This window comes from Rhipicephalus microplus, chromosome X (assembly GCF_043290135.1).
Source record: "Rhipicephalus microplus isolate Deutch F79 chromosome X, USDA_Rmic, whole genome shotgun sequence".
NCBI lineage: Eukaryota > Metazoa > Arthropoda > Arachnida > Ixodida > Ixodidae > Rhipicephalus > Rhipicephalus microplus.
In genome coordinates, this window is record NC_134710.1 from 215,801,233 (window position 1) to 215,822,746 (window position 21,514).

The 21,514-nt window shown below is 42.9% G+C and overlaps 1 protein-coding gene across 2 annotated transcripts in view; it reads left to right on the forward strand.

Moving 5' to 3' along the window:
* The window catches only part of LOC119187392 (importin-4), a 227,334-nt gene that overhangs the window by 171,014 nt on the left and 34,806 nt on the right, over window positions 1–21,514 (forward strand). For both annotated transcript variants that reach the window (XM_037435539.2, XM_075878604.1), the window contains 3 exons: window positions 1,130–1,377; window positions 5,059–5,252; window positions 19,340–19,519. In XM_037435539.2, the coding sequence (XP_037291436.2) occupies window positions 1,130–1,377; window positions 5,059–5,252; window positions 19,340–19,519 (622 nt within the window). The remainder of the gene's footprint in view (window positions 1–1,129; window positions 1,378–5,058; window positions 5,253–19,339; window positions 19,520–21,514) is intronic.

Consider the following 21,514-nt stretch of genomic DNA (forward strand, 5'->3'; position numbering starts at 1 on the left):
TGCAAAACGGTGATAGAGAAGGCAGCAGGAAGAAAAAAGCCACAATACTCGTAGCGCTCTCTTCACTATGAGCAATATAACTGCTGGAAGTACTTTATCTGCCACTGCAGCTAAACAGGTTGCTTGAGCTGAGGTCCAGTGATGCCAACATCAGTAAGCACAAATTTATGCTGTCCAAGCAAAGGCTAAGTACCATCGTCAAGACATACGTGCGTGTCTCTCTGAAATTGTTTGCCTTGCAAATCACGAAATCATGGCATTCAAAAAGCTGTTCTCAAATTCCATATTACTGGTAATCACTGGAAAGTAACTTGATCCATAGTAGGACCTAAAGTGCACTTAAACGGGCTTTTTCTTATAAGAAACCAAAATACTTCTAAACCTTGGCTCAGTGGCATAGCCAGAAATTTTAAGGGGGTTTAACCATATTTTATGTATGTTTATGCATGTGTTTGTGTGTGCGTATAAATATATACGCAGGCAAAATTGAAAAATTTGGGGTATGTTTGAAACCCCCATATCATTCTGTTGGCTATGCCAATTCATTGGCTAACATTTAGTGGTGCTCTGTGTATTGATATTGTCTTGATATTATCGTTGCTACAGCAGTATATAAATATGCTTCACTTGTCAAATTTTCTGACATTTAGGTAAATGTCATTGTCATACGTTCTTAATAATCACCACCTGTATGTGCGTATAAATATATACGCAGGCAAAATTAAAAAATTTTGGGTATGTTTGAAACCCCCCAATCATTCTGTTGGCTACACCAATGCATTGGCTAACATTTAGTGGTGCTCTGTGTATTGATATTGTCTTGATATTATCGTTGCTACAGTAGTATATAAATATGCTTCACTTGTCAAATTTTCTGACATTTAGGTAAATGTCATTGTCATATGTTCTTAATAATCATTTCGTTTATGTTATTACAATTTATGGTATAGATTACTGAGTGAACAAAGCTTGCCTTCACATTTTCTCCCCCTTCTGTGTTTAGTAGTTTTTCTTTCTTTTTTCCTCTTTATCTCTGTCTCTAAAAGATAAAAGATGTGAAGCAAAAACATGTCTTGGAAATATTTTTAAGCATTGACTGAGGTTAAAAAATGGCATTGTATTAATGCAGTTGCACTATTGCAAATGCCTACCTGGAGGAGAAGGAAGACACTTGTGGGCTCCTCGCAGAGATGGCTGACAACATTGGACCAGCTTTTGCACCATACTTGGAAAAGTGCGTAACTGAAGTATACCATATGGCTGATTACCCAGCACGTGATGTTCAGAAAGCAGCACTGTCCTGCCTAGGTCAGCTGATTGTGATGCTGTTCAAAAGTGCCGGTCAAGCTGGGGATGGTGACCATGCCAACATTGGTGGTGAGTTCAATTGGAAAGGCACTGCAGAGAGTAGAGGCCATTTGCAGTTTTTCAGTACATATCTGCATAATAATCACATATCAAAACAACAGAATAGACAAGAGTTGGGAGGCAGTTAGTGTAGGTGACATGTCCTAATCTAACCCTGCTGTATTAGTTTTCAGGAAATACAATCACATACATATTGAATATTGTCTCATTCACAAAATAACATGAAATAAAGGCTTTAGGGCTTCTGATGTAATGTAGATGATGTTTGTAGATGTACACGCTCTCTCCACATCTTCTTGTAATTATATGCAATTTAGAAAAAATAACAAGGAGCATTTTGCAAAAGATGTCCCTGTTAGGGCATTCAATCGATGAGCTGAAGTATCAGTGGATGAGTGAGGGAGACATTGCTCACTCATATTGCTTGTGTGTTGCTTTGCCCTGGGCCTATGCACACAGGGGCTGGACCCTCCTGCATGTATTCATGCACAATCTTGCTGTACCTGGCAAAAGGGGCATCCTGAGTCTTGGAACTAATCCTGGGTGTTCTGCATAACTGATTTGCCATACCTGGTGTCCATGCACTTTAATTGTTGACTAATGCACTCTTGCTTTACGAATTACTAGCCTCTTCCTGGTTAGCTCAAATAATAGAGCGACTTCCCTGGAATGGCGTTCGCTCGAAGTTCAATCCCCAGACCAGGATGACTTTTTCATCTACTAGAAAGCTTGGCTTTCTAGAAAATCTGTATGGATCTCCTTGTGTTGTGCAGCAAACATGTTCATTGCGAGTGTCCATTTTATAGGCTTCTCCACCTTGCGGGATTCCAAAAACTGTTTTACCAAGCGGTACACCTATTTTCTTCATACTCAGTCATTCATTAAGCCACGAAAAATACATTGGTACGACAACTTTTGATCTGACTTCAATTTATACATTGGTAAGCCTATTAGAAGAGTGCTTTCTTTTTATGCAATTAGTATTATACTTCTCGAATTCTTCAGCTTCCACTAGTTTTGTTTGATCTGTTTCACGGGCATACACGCCAGAACTGGCATAATAGATGTGTGTCTTTGTATCCCCGTCTCACTTGAAATTTCTGCTTGCCATGATTCTTAGCTTCAAATGACACAGAACAACACCCGTCTTCCAAGCCCCAACTTCCCCAAAGGCAGGGAAGTTGGGGCTCTTCCCTCTTCCCATTGAAGATCTCAAGCTTTACCACTAGTTCAAGTCGTTTTCTTTTTTCATTTTGTCGTTCAGAAAGCAACGACTTATGGGAAGAAAACTGTGTTTTAAAACAGCTTAGCTAGCTCACACAGCCTCATAAAAAAAAGAAAACAGAAAAATGAAAAATTGGCCCCGTATCCGCATGTAATCTGCAAATGTCGTCGAAAGACGATATTCTGGAGCGTGGAGAGAGTGAACAAAACATTTATTTGATGTTCTGCGCAATAAAATTGGGGAATGGTATTCCGGAGGCGCTGCGTTAGAGTGCCTTGAGCGTGCAACGGAGGCGAACGAGCGCATCGAGGCACGTTAGCCACAAGCGCCATCTGGCAGTTATCTCCGAAAACGAAGGAAGGCCTGCATGCCTGCGGAGAAAGATGCGTGCATTCTCGGAGGCAATAAGGTGTATAACGCAAAGCGATGGGAAGGTGCCACCACCGTGTTGTTTTAGCAAAGCGTTGGTAAAACTTGCCTTTTTGAGCCCCGTGACGCACTGTCAGCGCAGCGTGTTTATCGCTACGGTCCTTAGAATTACTTGTGTGTGCATTCTCTAGTTTAAAGGCACACATACAAAACATCGACGTGTTGTTATGGTTCCCCACATACGCGCAATGATTGCTTTTTAATTGACAATTGCACACGTAAGAACGCTGATTCTTGAGCAACATTGGTGGGCGCTGCGGATAGGGTCGGCTGTTCAGGGTATCAGTTGGTGCTGTTTAGAATAACCGGGTCGCGATAACGGTGGACAAACAGACAAATGTAAAGACAAACAAACAGACAGACCAAAGTTCTTGCGTCGAAGGTCCCCAAGAAAGACTATCGTCTTTAATAAAAAGTCGAAGCGTTTGCAGCACCGCATTAAACATGGCGATATGGTACCTCACGGGCAATGGGCCACAACAGGGCATACACATTGAAGTTGTGATTTTAATACATACAGTCTAATTTCATTCATTCGAACACGCTTAATTCGAACGTCTGGTTATTTCAAACTGAGTCTGTGGTCCTATCAAAGCTATGTGTATTCCAATTGGAGAAAACGCCCTTAATTTTAACGTGCAAGCTCTTGCGATGGTTAATTTAAACATACTGCGCTCTGAAAATGCTCTCAGCACCACGCAGCAGTGGCACCTCTGACACTTCAATACTGCGCGTGAAGAAGGAAAAGAAGAAAGAAAAAAAAGAAAAGGCTGCGGTGAAATGTTTGCTCTCTCTCAAATGCCGATCTGGGACGCGCCTGGGCCACGCTTCTCCCTTTTCCGTCTCTGCCACGTAGAGACCCTTCTCCTTTCAACGCCACGCGTGAAGAGAGGGGAAAAAAAAAAAGGGCTGTCACGTAGTGTTGGTTCTCAAATGCCGATCTGCTTCTCTCCGCATGGAGATGCTCCTCTTTTCTCATCACAGGCTGGCCACGCTGCACCTTCGGCGCAGAGGGTAGCAGCGAAGATGCAGTTGTCGTCATCTTTAGAGAGTGTTGGCGCTGGATATTGCCACGCACAACTTCTCTTGCCAGGGGAATGCTGAAGCCGAAGTAGAAATGCTTTAAAAGCTGCATGCGAAGTTGATTGACTCGCTGCTAGGCGAACGTGTGCAGACGTGCATTATCAATTACTACAATTAATGACGAATGTTCTGTGATTTGTGAACAAATGTAAGTCATCTGAAACTCATCTTGTGTGTTAGCTCAGTGCACATGCATCACTGCATGGTGAGCCTGTGGTTCATTTAGCTTTCATTAATTCGAACTTGTTTTTTAATTCAAACAAATTTTCAAGCTCGTTCGAGTTTGACTTGTAGAGATTCGACTTTATATGGAACCACAGATTGAAAATGAAATTATTACACTGTGTAGAAAACAAACATAATGTGATTGTCATCCAGAAACAAAATATAAGGCACATAATACACTGCATAAAAAAAGACATTATATAGATTACAACATTATACATTATATAGATCACAACCCTAGAAAGTGTCTGCATGCGATTGATAAAGGTAAATATATATATATATATCTAAGAGGTTTGTTTTGGGCACAGATTTTGTTCTTGGGCATCGGATTTTGTTTTTTGTACAGATCAGATCAATGGCTCTCCTATGTGACTGCCAAGAAATATTTTATTGTTGTTAGAAAAATTTTTGTTGTAGTAACAACCATATTTGTTTTCAATGATATTTAGAAATCATGAATTATTAAGTGCCATTTTACACAGTCCATAACATTTCTATTGGGTAGAGGATTGTGCTTTATGAGAGTTAGACCTATAATCTAGCTTTTCCTTTCTCCAAAAATTATTTTTTAAACTTTGTTCAAAGCCTTTATATCAGGTATGAGTGAGACGCCTTAAAAAAAAAAATATCACACATTTGTCACTATTATGAAAAATATTGTGCGATGCTATTTCATGTGTGTATGTATGACTTTTTCATTCACCTGCTTATGTACACTATTTCAGATGCATCTAAAGCAGCTAGCATGCTTATTTCCAAGCTTGTAGAGGTCTCGCATATTGAACGAGAACGAGAAGTGGTCCTTGCTGCTCTAGAGACATTGGGCCTTCTTATTAATGAACTGAAAAGCGTGGCATTTGAAGGTGAAGAGCAGCTTAAGCTTGTTGTTGACTTGGTGAAGTCTGCCTTCAATAGCAAGGTATGTTATTACATTGTTTGTAAATTCTTTATTAGAGCTGTGTGAATATCTAGATTTTTGGTGTGAAACAAATTCAAATACGATTACAACTTGAATGGGAATCAATCAGAATATCTTAGGAATACTTTGAAATGAAGTTACCAAAAAGAAGTTGTAGAAGACCTCTAATCATGTTCTCATGAGATAGGAACATGAAATCGTTTATTTCGGCTAGGTTGGTGAAGTGCTGGAAGGGTGCTGCTGAGTTATATTCTCTAGTTGTCTTATAAAAAATGAGGCACTGCAGAAGCCAGAAGGGGTTTATCTTAGGCTTGTGCAAATAGTGAATTTTTGGTTCCGAGAAAATTCGAAGCGAATAGTTATTCTGATCGAATAATTTCGAATCGAATTCGAATAGTATGTATGACATATAAAAAAAAGAGAATATTTATCATGACCCGACTAACATGCACAATATTTCTTTTGAATTGAAATAGGTGCTCTATGCCAATGCCATTTGTTTATTCGTTCAAAGTAAGTCGAAACAACCTTGAGTAGTACCATATTTGCTCGCATAATCCTCACACTTTTTTTCGCCTAAAACCTATACAAAGTTGGGGGGTGCGAGAATTACGCGGGGAAAACTTTTCTTGAAAACGTACAGAGTGAAAAAGAAAACGAAGTGGCCGTGAATCGAGATTCTCATACCAGCAACTATTAGCAAGCTTTGAGAAGTACTAATTAAAATTTACCTCAACAATAAAAGCTGAGGTTCAACACAAGGCAAGATTTATTTGAGACACAAAAAAGCGCAAGCAAATAGCATACACAAAGCTTCTAAGCAATGCGGGCGTAGCCGTAGCGTTCGTCACTCAACAGGGGCCCTCAAAAGATAAGCGTAGGACGTCAGTATTGAGCTGATGGCTATTAAACAGAATCGTCCGCGCTTTTTTTCTGAAGAAATACAGTTTACCATCAATCTCAGTCTTAGGCATACGGCAGGCCCAACGCGTCTTGGTGGTTTTCAGCTGCCGTCACCAATAGCGAACACAAAACTCGTCGACTCTGAAGGGCCTACCGGAGGTCCTGTTGCCGTTGTTTAGTGCATGATCAATCACTTTCGACTTGAAAGCAGCCGTGTAGCTTCAGTATCGCCCCATATCGTGACAAGATTACCGACACAACACACAAAACACGCCGCAACGCGCACTTGCCGCTTCGGCTTTGGCTTGGATTGGATTGAATCTCTGTGCAATAATATACGTTTTATGCGTATGAGATGGCGCCAGATCTCGCGCGCTATCATCATCAACGGCTGGAACGAGCAGACATTATTGCGGCAATTTTCAGGGTTGCGATAATTATTCGAGGAAAAAAAAACATAGTTTTATTGGGCGATGTTGGGGGTGCGAGAATTATGCGAGTGCGAGGAATACGCGAGTAAATAAGGTAGTTTCGGTAGGATGCGAGTGATAACCTGTAAGATACTTAATGTTTTAAGTTTTGTTATACTTGGAGCACATAAGCCGTCATAACAAGCTTCATAAAATGAAGAATAGATTTGAGGGTAACATGTTCCTTTAAAGGAACCCTGCAACACTTTTTCAAGTAGCCATGGAGCCAGTAAACATGCTTGTTGCCTCACAAATTACTACCGCAAAGTTTCTAGAATCAGTCCAGTAGGAGCGGAGTCCCAAAAATTTGTCACACACTGCGATTGCACTCTCTTTTCTCATCTTGACGAAATAGCAGGAAGCTAAGCAGAGAGGAATGGCACGACGAAAGAAAATACTCCACATGCACCTCATGACCTTGAGCACCTCTTTTTTTAATATGCGGCTTATCAGTGCGATCGCGCACGTACGCATGGACAAGCGGCGGCCCTGGTAACGATGAGCGCACCATGCTCAAATTAGCCAATGCCTGTGATCAGAGCCGTATATTTATTCTTAGCTGTGACAAGGGATTTTTGATCTAGTAGTATCATTTGCCGAGGAAAGAAAGCAATTTTTATTTGTGAAAAATTATTGTGAATTACAGGCCACGTGCTGCGCTACATTATTTGCCTCGCGTGTTTTCGGTAGCCTCAACTACCGATCGGCAGCGTTTTCTGACCATGTTCAGTAAGTGTTGCAGGGCCCCTTTTAATAATTTTACAAGGAAACGTATAATTGCGGATATTTATGATGTTTAAGCCGGGACCAGTCTCTAACCACTTCGTAGTCTTTTTTTCAAGCAGAGACCCTCTACCGCTTTATGCCCCAATCCCACTACTGCCTTGTGGCACTACCCGGCGGCGTGAAAGTGCCGACCCGGCGCTTGTCATGAAAGCGGAGTGTTGGGCGACATATAAGGCTTCAGTCTTACGACGTGCACAACAGTAGATGGTGGTGGCATTGAGTGCGCTTCATTGACGACTCGCTGTATCTCGTAGGTGAGGTTAGTCCTACCTCGCATAGGACTTTGTATGGTCCGTCATAGCGAAATAATAGCTTTACTGAGAGGCCGATGTGATGACAGGGGGTCCACAAGAGTACTAGTGAACCGGGTGCATGCGAAACTTCACGGTGGTGACAATCGTACCAATCTTTTTGAGAAGCTTGAGAAAGTGTGAGTCGTTCTCAGGCAATCTGTCGTGCTGCGTCAGCTCGTTCTGTGGCATCGCGGACATATGTAAAAGGGGAGCTTGAACCAGCAGGAAGGAGTGTATCGAGAGACAGAAAGGGTTCACGTCCATAAAGAAGGTAGAACGGGGAATAGCCTGCGGTGTCATGTCTGGAGGAGTTGTAAGCAAAGGTGACGTAGGGTAACGTTGCGTCCCAGTCGCGGTGGTCTGGAGAAACATACATCGACAACATGTTGGTGATAGTGCGATTCAGGCGCTCTGTAAGTCCATTAGTTTGTGAATGGCATGCCGTTGTGAACTTGTGGTTCGTAGAACAGGAATGTACAAGATCCTGGACGACGCGAGACAAAAAGTATCAGCCTTGGTCAGTAACGAGCTGTTGCGGAGCACCGTGATGCAAAATGATGTCGTGCAGTAAAAAGTTGGCGACATCAGTAGCGCAGCTGCTTGGGAGAGCGCAGGTGATCGCGTAACATGTCGCGTAGTCGGTCGCCACGGCAACCCATTTGTTCCCGGATGCAGAAGTGGGAAATGGCCCGAGAAGGTCAAGCCCTACGCAGTAGAATGGTTCAGCAGGGATCTTAATAGGGTGAAGGAGGCCAGCTGGAAGCGATGTTGGTCGTTTTCGACGTTGACAAAGGTCGTAGCAGGCGACATACTTTTGCATAGAGGGATATATGCACAGAGCACATATATCGATATTTGCACAGAGCGCATGATGATCGGTTACAACAGTAAAACTGTGGTTGAACAGGTACGGGCAAAATTTAGTGACAGCCCAAACAAGAGCAAGATACTCTCTTTCGGTGATGGAATAGTTCTTCTCGGCAGAGGACAAAAATTGGCTGGCTTAGGCGATAACGCAGTCACGTCTATGCTGATGCTGAGCTAAAACAGCACCATTCCTGTGGCCACTCGCGTCAGTGCAAACTTCTGTCGGTGTGGTCTGATCGAAGTGGGCTAATATTGGCGTAGTCGTGATAGCTGCAATGAGCGCCGAAAATGCAGCACGTTGAGGCGAATTCCAAGTAAATGGGACGTCTTTTTTAAGAAGCTCGGTGAGAGGCCGCGCAATATCGGCAAAATTCCGGATGAAGCGGCGGAAATACGAGCACAAACCAAGGAAGCTCCGGACATCCTTAGCAGAAGAGGGTACGGTAAATTGAGTCACTGCGTGAATTTTGTCCGGGTCGGGCTGCACCCCACATGGATTAACGAGGTGACCAAGTACAGTTATTTTGCGACGGTCGAAACGCCATTTGGAGGAGCTCAGCTGGACACCAGCGTTGCGGAATACTGGGAGAATGCTGGACAGTCGCTCAAGATGGCTCGCGAACGTCGGTGAAAAAACAATAATATTATCTAAGTAGCGCAAGCAAGTAGACCATTTGAAGCCACGCAGAAGGGAATCTATTATGCGCTCAAAGGTGGCCGGCGCATTGCAAAGCCCAAACGGCATTACTTTAAATTGATATCGTCACGGGGTCGTGACGTGGCCGAAGACAGGAGACTTCGTGTTGGGATTTAACTGTTTATTTGGGCGAACCTGTGCCCGGTAAACGGAAAGTCCAATTACAGCAGCAGTCTTGCACAGATAGCAGTCTCGGACTGATAGCGGCGAACGGAGCGTCGGCCTTCGATCAACAACTGACAAGCGGCGAAGCGCGTCGGCATTTATACTCTTGCCGTCGAATGTTCTAGCGTTATCGCCGGCGGTGGCATAGGTTCCAGAACAATCTGTACCGTTCGCACAGTGGGCGTGATCTTATCGAAATGATCTACTACAGTCCGGAACCTTCTCGAAAACTGCAGGCGCGGTTTGCGCTGAGAATCGTGTGGTGTTTTGGGACGATAAGAAAAACTTGGGAAATAGAACGTGGCAATATAACCCATCGGGGGTTACAAATGCTGTTTTTTCTCGGTCTCGTGGGTCAACAGTGATCTGCCAATAACCAGATGAAAGGTCAATGGACGAGGAAAACTTTGCGCCAGAAAGGCAGTCAAAGGCGTCATCTATTTTTGGTAAGGGGTAAATGTCCTTTTTAGTGACCTTGTTGAGATGTCTATAATCGACGCAAAACCGCCATGTGTTGTCCTTCTTGACAAGCACGACCAGGGATGCCCACGGACTAGATGACTGTTCGATGACGCCTTTGGCGAGCATTTTCTCGACCTCTTTCTGGATGACAGAGCGTTCGGCAGCGGAGACACGGTAAGGGCAGCGATGTATTGGGTTGGCATCGCCAGTGTTGATGTGGTGGGTCACAACTGATGTCTGGCCTAAAGGGTGGTTGTCTAGATCGAATATGTCCGCATATAATGTCAAGAGACGGTGGAGGGAGGCCTTGTGCTTCGGAGGGCGAAAGATCTATCATTTTGGCGCTATCATTTTGGCAATGTGAGTGCTTGAAAGTTAAGCGCAGTGAGCAAGTTGACGGGAGGAGTAGGTTGCTCAGCTGACAGTTCAGAGATATCACACTCTTTCAACGACGACACGACGCCTAGTTTAATACCAGCAGGCAGCACGTGCGCGGAGAAACCAAAGTTAAAAAAAAAAAAAAAATAGGTATGGTTGTGGCGTACTCTCACGACGGTGTGCAGGACAGCAATGGAATGCTTTAGCACAACGTCGGTAATGGGTGAAACGACATATTCACCATCGTGCACAGGCGAATCACACACGAGGTGCACGTAAGTCGCGGCTTGCGGCGGAAGATGCAGGAACTCGATGGCACAAAGGCGACTTTGAGCATCACGGGCAACAGCGGCGTCGAAAGGCAGTTCCAACTAAAGAAGGCCCGTCGAGCAGTCGATAAGAGCAGAGTGTGCAGAGAGAAAGTCGAGACCGAGAATCACGTCACGTGGGCACTGCTCAAGCACGGTGAACTATACGACAGTCTGACGGCCAGCAATACACACGCAAAAGGTGCACATGCCGAGAAGGGTAGATGTGCTCCCATCGGCAAGCATTACTGCACACTTAAGACGAGGCGTGATCACTTTTCGCAGTTTCATACAGAGAGCAGCACTCATGACTGAAATTTGTGCGCCAGTGTCTATGAGCGCTGTAACGGTTACGTCATCCACCAAAAAGTCGAAAATATTGCGGCATGTAGGAATGGTCAACAGAGGATTTGCAGACCGAGCCGTTAATGCAGCGTCACCTCCGGGAGCTGCATGGTCTAGTTTTCCGAGGTTGAGGGCCCAGGTCCTGCAGGGGACCTGGATCAAGAGTCATCGGCGAGAGAGATCGGCGGCCTTGGAATGATGGTGACCGGCTGAACCTTCGGCCCTGAACGTTAGTAGCAGTAGGTTGGGGATCGTACCGAGTAGAAAAGCGACGAGAGTTGTCTTCAAAGCGGCGCCATGTCCCAGTGTTTCCGGATAAATTGGACGTCCAACGATTGCGACAGTAGCGCGCAATGTGTCCGGCGCGAGAGCAGTGAAAGCAGATCGGTCGATCATCCGATGTCCTCCATTCAACAGGGTTCCGGTAGCGGGAAGGGTAGCGTGAAGGGTACACCGGGATCTGGTTAACCGAAGCCGAATTCTCGGTAGTGTGAACAGCGCAAACAGGTGCGATGCCGAGATTTGCCATTTCTTGGCGAACAACGGCTTGGATAAGGGAGACGGTGGATGCGTTATCTTGAGGGCCGCTGGAAGCGATGGCTGCAGGAGCTATTGCTTCGAGTTCGCGGTGAACGATCCGGGTGACATTTTTGGATGATGTAGCTTGCGTAAACCTGGGGCAGTCTTCGCAGGTCGAAGTAGCTGCAGTATTAGGCAGGCGCGCAAACTGGTGGGTTATACAACAGTTCTTGGCGTGCTCGAAGCGCTGACATTGCTTCACCACCGCGTCGACGGTGGCGCAATCTTTAACGATCAACAGGTTAAAGGTGTCGTCGGCAATTCTTTTTAATGTGTGGGCGATTTTGTCAGTTTTGCCCATATTCTCGTCCACCTTTCGACAGAGGCCTAATACGTCTTGTATATAAGATACATACGATTCCGTCGATGTCTGCACGCGATCTTCAAGGTCTTTCCTCGCGGCCTGCTGTCGCCCAAATGGCCTGCTGAACAACTCGACACGCTTCATTTTGCATATGTCCCAGCTGGTCAACTCCGACTCATGCGTCTCATACTAGGTGAGTGCCGTATCCCGCAAGTAAAATACAACGTTCGCCAGCATCAACGTGGGGTCCCATCTATATTATTCGCTCACACGCTCGTACAATGCGACCCAATCTTCGACATTCACATTGTCCTTGCCTGTGCCTGAGAAGGTTCTAAGGTCTTGTGGAGGCAGGAGAATTGGAGGAGGCAGCTTCTGCTGCTGCTGCGGCTGCTGTTGCTCTTGTGGGTAGGACTGTCGAGCCATTGCAGGAAAATGAAGTGGCCACTCCGAAGTTTCGTGTTGGTTTGCCGGGAGAGCCAGGTAAATCTACCCAGCACCTCCATCAATAATCTTACAAGGAAACGTATAATTGCGGATATTTACGATGTTTACATGCGATGGCAATGGCTGACACACTGGACCAGTCTCTAACCACTTCGTAGTCTTTTCTTCCAAGCAGAGACCCTCTACCGCTTTATGCCCCAATCCCACTACTGCGTTGTGTCAATATAAAGGGGGGCTTCATGGCAAAGTGAATTTTTCTTGGGTAGGTGCTTTCAATGCATAGCACCTCTACATTGCAGTGAAACCACTTTTACAGGTGTTTACATGCAGATGAATGTACACTTTTTTGTTCATTGCGAATACTTCGAAAATATTCCATAATTTAAATTCGAATCGAAGCAAATTCAAATACTCAACTATTTGTTCCAATATTTGAAACATTCAAATATTTGCACAAGCCTAGCTTTATTACATGATTTGTTACCACTAAACTGGTGTTTACAACACTTTACCTGTGAAAGGAGAAGACACAATGTGTTTTCTCATTCTCTCCTATTCCCTATACTTCTTTGTTAGCCCAACTAATGTTGGCAGTTAAGGGCATGCTCTCTTGATGTCGGGAGTTCATTATCTGCCTGGATTTCCCTCCCCTTCTTAGCAGCTGCAAGTAGATTTTGTGGCAGTTGTTGGTGTCGGTGTCAGTTCTGCTTAGAGAAGTCTCATGTTTTCTGTACGTAGCTTTGCAGGTGTCGAACGAGTGCACACTTGCAAACTTGGTCAAGTAATGCTTTCGTGTTAAAATTTAATGCAAAGTATGACAAAAAAATGATTTCCTTCGCACACTGATTCATGGATCTGGCGCCAACACACTGTCCGCTACATAAAAACGAAGCTGTGCTGCTAGCTTTCGCATATTGACATGGGGGACGTAGCGTGCGCTATCTCCACAAGCTAGAATAACTTGATATTTCACCATTGCTTTGGTAGATAACAATGAATTTAATGTTGCAGACTGATTTCGCATTGTCAAGTCATTATGTAAAAAGCAGGTTGCATAAAACAACTCCATCGACTACAAAACCAAAACCATGCAGTGGCATTAACAACAGTTGACAACCTGTGGCAGATCTAGTGACATCGTCATCACTGAATGGTGACGTCCGCACATGCTCATTTTCAGCTCCACTACACTCTGTGTGTGCCAGATTAATGCTCATCAAAGTGCTAATGGTGACAAGCCCCTTTTGATATGAGCTTTCATATTAACAAGGTGAACTCATTTTAGACTATTTTTTTATTTATTCCTTCAGTGATCTCTATCATACTACACATGCTTATGCAGTTTTTTCTGCTGATTTTATATATGTAATTACTTTTCCTATAACTCATCTTATTTCTAAGATAACCTAAGTTCACCCCCAATTATTTAAGGCAATCATATGAAAAAAGTGCTTAAATAAAAGTGATATTTAAGGTATGGCAACATAGACTAATGACCAGAGATTGAAAGCATGAAGAGCTTTTTTTTTTACCTTTCTTGGTTATTTTACAGCAAATTGGACTTTCCATTTTCAAAAGCATTTGGAATTGTGTTATAGTTTTGATAAGTAAATAATTTAAAAGATTTGTGCTCCAAGTTCTGCACCCATATTTGCGTTCTATACACATACTTGTTTATATTGCAAAAAGAATTATTGTTGTACCTGCCCTAGCTGCAGAGATATTGAGGCCTCAAAATTTAAGTCATAAATTTACTTTTTTGAAAAAAAGGGAAAAACTGATAACACCCCATTTTTTCAAAAAAACACCAGTCATGGTGTGCATGTTTTGCAATACTCATAAATGCACTCATAAATTGGTAGTAGAGCTTCGGACACAGGTTCTGGCAAATTGTAAAGAAGTCTCGAAGTAGGCTTCCTATTTTTTGCAGGTTCTGCATTGTGCTAGCACCTAGGCTTAGGGCGGTCAGAATGACATTACAAAAAAAGTTACCACTTTTTGGTGGGTGAAAATTTGCAGACAGATAGAAAAATGCTGGCAGAAACCAAATAAATTCAAACGTCAATATAACGAATTCAAATATAATGAATTATCGGTTATAACGAAGTAAGTTACTAATGGTTTCGATCGAATGGATTCGATCCCGCAGGTCGCGGGATCGAATCCCGGCTGCGGCGGCTACATTTTCGATGGAGGCGGAAACGTTGTAGGCCCGTGTGCTCAGAGTTGGGTGGGTGCAGGTTAAAGAACCCCAGGTGGTCGAAATTTCCGGAGCCCTTCTCTACGGCGTCTCTCATAATCATGTGGTGGTTTGGGGGCGTTAAACCCCACGTATCAATCAATCAATCAATCAATCAGTAAAAAGTGATATTTTTTTGTCACTTTTCGGTCCCAGTGGTCTGCCCCCTTGAAAGAAGGTGGATTCACGCGCTGAACACTGCTACGTTGTGCCTATAGGCCTCCCAACCTCCGCCAGGTGGTGCTGCACCGCGCGTGTTTCGATGCCTTTCTAGCAAAAACCGATCGCTCGATACCCCATTCCCGCCTTCTGCCTGCGCTGTCTCAGCAAGTTCACACTTTCTGCACGGGCTGTTGTCTGGTTGCCCTCATCAGCCTCACCTGTGACTTTCTCCGAAGGTTTAAAAAGATTGTAAAAACGTTTTCACGCTGTGAATCTCATCAGAATCGAGAGCGCTTCATTGACAACCTTTGCAGGACCAATTAAGTCAAACACGGTGTATTTGAGCGAGTGCTATGTGCATGTCGATGGTGAACAGCCATTTTTCCATCATATTAAATGTGAGGTGACAGCGCGAATTCTTTATGTATGTTACCGGTAAAATGCGCATTCGCTGCGGCATTCGTGTCTTCTGGGAGCTGTTGGTAAACCACCACCACGCTTTTGCGTGCGTTTGTATATAGCATTCGGATATTGCTTGAATGCCAAGTTTGTCACGCGGCTTTACATTTATTAGGATATCAGTGTGAAGAGACTAAACTTACAACTGCCCTGTTAAGTCCCTTGCATCATTCCAATGCGGAGTGTTCAGTTTCACAAGAGTTTCATTTTTGCCAAGGTTTTCATCGGATGTTAACAAAGTCGTATCGTAACTTCAGTGACACCTTGTATTTTTTGCAACTCCTTTGAAAGCATAGTGATGCACACAAAAAAGGTATTTTATGTCCACTTCAACCATGCATGTTTCCTGCAGCTCATGTTTCATTTCGGATAATATCCACGTGTGATCACGCTACGTGTTCACTGATTTGAATGTCAATTTGGTTGTTTCGACAACTCGCTTGGTCTTCATCATATTATACAATACCCACTTGGATCGAGCATGTTTTTAGTTACGCCGAGATTTGCCCCTGATAACCGCGGCAGACTTCGCGAAATCATCGAAAACTTAATTGCTGCCTTAGTTATTTTTTCAACTCATCTTTATAGCGGCAGCTGTATATCTCCCACGGCTTGGGTGCATGCAAGGGTATAATATTTTACGTGTTAAAACCATCATATTATTAGGAGGTACACTGTGTTTTGAGACTCCAGATTGATTCTGGCCACCTATTTGAAGTGTAAGGCGCGACGACAATGGACAGAGGGTGCACAAACATCGAGTGCCACTTCTGTTGACATTGAGAATCATGCCACCGTACCTTCAAATATGCAATACCAACTTGCCCTGTCTGCCATCTGTTGACACTGAGCGGCGATGAAAAGTCTACAGCAATCAGCTCAATAAAACACTTGCAGGGCTCACGGCGCGGTATTTTAACAGTGGTGTATTGAGCTAGCAAGCTCAGCCGCTTTCGCATTACATATGGTTGTCTCGGAAAGCCCGTGCCCAATCTCCAAATGTAGAGGGGGTGTCTATTTGCTGTAGCTTCAGTTGTTAAACGCACTTCCTTTTCATATGAGTCTGGCCATCGCGTTTGTCACCATTAATAGTTGGTAATACGGTTCACGACGAAAAATTATACAAACTGTCAAGACCGCGGAATAATCAACAAACTGCCATAATCCACTCTTGCGCCTTTGCTCTTCGCACTGCTTGCATTGGAAACGGTAGAACTTCACAGGTAGCTTCCAGCTCTGTGACATTTTTAAACGTAATCAGCAGCTCAGAATGCAGCAGGAGTGTGTGCCTGCTTTTCGGGCTGACGAAGGAGCGGTGCCCATAGAGTGCAAAATGCGAGGTAAAAGCTCCAAGGAACAGATTTGCTGTGTGTGCAATGGGAAAACCAAGCAAGCGCAGCCCGTCCGAGCGACCAGAGCTTTGCCTTCTCTCCGCAAGGGCGGCAAACGGCGCTGCGTAAACTCAAGCCTGTCTTTTCTATTCTGTGTTCTCAAAACCTGTGTGCGTGAGTGGTACAAACAGAGGAAGGAGATCTTCAGCTGAACTTTGACCAGGAAAAGCATCTACGAGCCAGAATAGAACATCCAGATCACATGCAGACGTTCTCAAGCAGCATCATATAGACAGAGCTTGTGAAGGTGACTGCACATGATTGAGGCATATCTAGAAATATCTTGAAGTCATAAAAGTGGGTCGCCAAAAGAAAAGAACTGCCAGCAGAATAAATTTCACTTTCTATGATGGTGCATTAGGCCGGCCTCCTTTTATCTTCTGATCGTCAGCTTAGCGGCATGCTGTAGTTTTAAAAGATAATAGTAATTGCTGAGGTTTAACGTCTCAAAACCATCGTGTGGTTATGAGGGACACTGTAGTGGAGGGCCCCAAAAATGTCAACCACCTGTGGTTTTGTAACATGCACCTAAATCGAAGCAGACATGCCTCAAAGGTATAGAAGATTTTGTAGCATAGCGCACACAATACATATGAGTTACCGCAGTATAAACAGATGCTGCATTCTTTCTTGCCTTTCTGCTGTGATCGATGTACCCTGTATAATATAGTGCCATTCTATGGTGGCAGCCATTAATCTTTTGATAAATCGAAGTTTGTGAGGAGAATCAGGCTTATTCACCTGATTTAGAAGTGCTGTGATTTCTTATAAAGTGAATGAAATTATTACAACTTTATTTTCTGGAATTCAGAAGACTTCAAATAGTAAAATTATGGTGGGAATCGAATCCAGTAGCAAGCACTATATTTGAAAAATATTGTAAAATCTTGATATATTTGCGCACCACTACTTTTTATATTGAAAATGTAACTAGCTGCTTTTATTTGTGGCTATTTTTTACACTAAGTTGTCTGCCTCATGAGCCAGTGAATAGTGGTGACTAGGCTTTAATAATAACTGTGCATTGTATTGATGTACTTTTTAGCTTTAGTCTGCATTTACCAACGCCATTTCACCAGATGGAAATACCTGACGTGTTGAAGGGCTATTTGCCCAACTGAAATGAAGCAGTCTTGATCGAGCTTTTACAAAACCACAACTTCTGATCACTGAATTGCCCTTCGTACCAACAAAGTTTTGAAAGCCTTATAGGGATAAAAACGTTGCAAGCCATAAAATTTTTAAAGCCGTGCTATTGTGATTTCTTTAACGACATAGTAATTTTTCTGCATGAAATGACAGTTTGAACCTTTAGAAAAGGAATCTGCAAGCGTCAGGGTTTCCCCAAACATTGTATTGTAGTGTGTGTTCTTGTGAACCACATTCACTTGCCTCACTTAGGTGGCAAATGCATCACGGCTGACTAGTTGACTCCATTCTTGAAATTACTACAGCTATCTCAAGCAAGCACAAAAAAAAATGTGCACAGCTGACTTGATTACAAACATCTATAGTAAACAACATTATTTTACTTTTGGACAAACTTTCTATGCCACTAAACTTTTATGGGTTTTCTGCCATTAATAACTCGTATTGCTTCACATTGACTGTAGAATGCAAATAACTGTCAAGAAAGTGCGTATAAAACATTTTGATGGTCAATAAACATTTTAATGTGAGAATTCTTAAAATTCTCAGTGCATGTTATATGCTTACTTCAGGTTCGGAAGTATTTAACAAGAGACCTGCACCCTCCGTATGTTAAGGAATATGTGGGCAAAATTTCATCTCAATCGGGCTATCAGACGTACCAAAACATGATGTCCTAACTCAAGAAGTTGCCCAAAGGTGGATTTTGAGAAAAATTCATTTTAAAGGTGTGAAAGCTCATCTATATGGAAAACATGCTTTATTTTTTTTTTTTAAGATGATTTCTTCCATCATGAGAGCTTGGCAATCATGGTTAATTCATGGCAACACGTTCAGTATCAAATACCCACTATGTTAAATCGTTTACACGGTCTCATAGATTTAAATTCCGTACCTTCGAACACCATCATCAAGTCCATCCTAATGAACCATGACATTGAGTATGCTTATTAAAGTTTCTGTACTTGATTTGTTACATCCTATCTATCAATTTGAGTTATGTGTTGTAGTTGCTTTTCTTATGCTTTATTTTACATTCTGTATTGAAGTTTCTTTTCAGATGACGCTTTTGTGATAAAGTGATTTTTCTAATGTTTTCCCTGAAATAGTGTGACAAGACCACGCTAAATTTTGTTGTGTTATGGTTTATTGTGTTATTTATTTATTCTTGTGTGTTATTTATTGTGTTATATATTTATTTCTGAAAACATATGCGACAGATTGAGCGGCCTGCGTGCCAAACTGTATTTAGGAGCAGAGGCCCCATGTCAGGCTATAGCCTTTAGCCTCTGCTCCCAATCCTGTAAGAATTTCAGGACAAATAAACTTCAATTCGATTCAATTCAATTCGAGCAAATGGCTTTAGTAAATCCCTCATGCAAAGTGCAATGGCAAGCAGTCAGGGGACGATTTCCAGGGGACTCTACACAGTGAGCACTTATTGTATCCACCTTGTGCTCTTGTTATTTTAACCTACTTTAAGTTTAAATACAATCCTCGCTTTTTGTCATGAAAGTAGAAAAACAACTGTGAAAATATATGTGATTTAAAAAATAAAAAACTTGCGTTTTTCAACTCTCATCTCCCCTTAAACTGGCATTGTTTGCTGAGCATCAGCTTACCTCTGTTGTATAAGTGCTTCTCTGTTCTTGCCACCTTATTTTTTTTTCTGTGCTTTTGAAGCTTAAAGCACAGTGTGCAGACGAAGAAATAGATGAGGCAGACGAGCAAGATGAAGCTGAGTATGATGGCTTGCTAGTCCAAATGGCTGGAGACTTGGTTCCTGCAATGGCTAAGGCACTACCAGCTGAGCGGTTTGCTCCTTACATGGCAGGACTGCTGCCTTTCTTTATGGGCAAATTGGTAAGGTGTACACTTATTTGTTTAGGAAATGCATATTACTAAATAGATCTTGTGGAAATCATTTGGTCATGAATCCTGCTTTTGTCTGTCAACAATGCTGTCTTGGCACAATTGGTAATCGGTATTCTTTCGGAGGGCCTCATGACACCTTCGAGGTTGTGTTGAATGAGTATTTTGATTTCATAGAAAGAGAGAGACAAGAGTGGTAGAAATTAGTTTAGTTTTTGTTTCTTATTTCCTGTTTTACTATAAGTGATGATCTTTATAGCTATGGTTTGAGCCCTTTTACAGCCAAATTTCTGTTTACTGAAGAGGGGACGCAGCTTTCAGATCATGAAAAAGAGCAAGAAAACTTGCTATTTTCAAGATCAAGTTTTCGATTTCTGGAACTCTTTTCTATCTGATTCCAAAATATCTGCACTGAAAACTGTGCAGAAGTGCTTCAAAAAACTTGTTTCACCCTCCTTGGTGGTGAAAGTTATTCCAGAAATCGCGAGAAAACTGCGATTTTCAAAAAATTATAGCTTCGCAATGGCGCGGCCGGGATCCGACTTCTTGGTCTCATAGGAACCAGCATTTTTTCACGTTTCAATTCCCCGCTTCAGCTGGCTTCTCCATTCAGAAAGAGCCGCACAAAAATTAAATACCTGCAGGACGTTAGAAGGCCTTCAATACACCGTATCCGCCATGTTGCCCCAGCTTGCCTCACCATTGGCCTGATGCTCGCTCTAGGAGATCGTCGTCTACTGCTTGGGGACATGGCTTGTGGGACATGGACATGGTTGTGGGACATGGCTGTCGAAAATAGCTACTTTCTGACATATTCACAGCTTGATGATCACTTCGGATGTAATTACACTTTAGTTAGGAGCTGTAAGTGGATGCTCAGTCAAATTACTATGGTGCGCTGTGCTCATAGGCCCCACCCCGCACCATCGAAGTTATCTTTATGCCCGACTCTGCTAACAACGGTACGAACCTCGAACTTTGCGGACAAGAACAACGCCTTAGCACAATCGTGGCAACATGCTTCTCCGCAATTCAAATTGGTTCTGAAAGTTGAGTGGCTGTACTAACTACTAGAAAGTGCTGGGTGCACAAGAAATAAATTCAGCATGTCAAAATCGACAATCCAAAGCACCGATCACCAGTGATTGATTTGAATAGGCATGTTATCAAACGAGTTAATTACATTGTAAAGTTTTATTAAAAGATTTTTAAAAAATCAAGTTATTTTTGTGCACTGACATGTAGAAAAGTGCTGACCTGCACTATCACTAATTAGGAGGCTTGTGCAAATAGTCAATGTAAGGTTCGAAGTGAATAGTGCTTTTGGTCGAAGAATTGAATTCGAATAGTATATATGTTGCATATTATCAATAAATTGGCATATTTGTCATGACCTAACTAATCTGCACAAAATGTTTTAGAATTTGGAACAAGGCCTGTGCAAATGCCATTTTTTTGTGACAAAGGAAGTGGAAACAACTTTGAATAGTAGCAAGATTTGACTTTCGGTAAATGCAAGTGATAGCCTGTAAACTATGTTATGTTTTAAAACTTGGCATACTTGGAGCATACAAGCTTTTTACTTAAACAAGAAATCGATGCGAGGGCAATATCTTCAGTTAACCTTGAAGTGAGGCTTCGCGGCAGTGCAGACTTTCTTTGAATGCATGTTTTCACGGTTTTTCACTACTTCGCTGCTGTGAAACCAATTTTACAGGGAGTTGCATGCTAATATAGTACATTTGAATAGGTGCTTTCATGGCTTAGCACTGCTTTACTGCTGTGAAACCATTTTTACAGGGTGTTACATGCAAGTCATGGTCAGCTGCGAAGCAACTGATCACGGCGGCGGTCAGATCTGCAACGCAGCAGAGGGTGCTAAGAATCTCTGCATCCGTACAGGCCGCCATTGGAACCTGAACTTGGCAGCATTTAACGCTAGAACCTTATCTAGTTAGAGAAGTGTAGCTGTACTGTTCGAGGAGC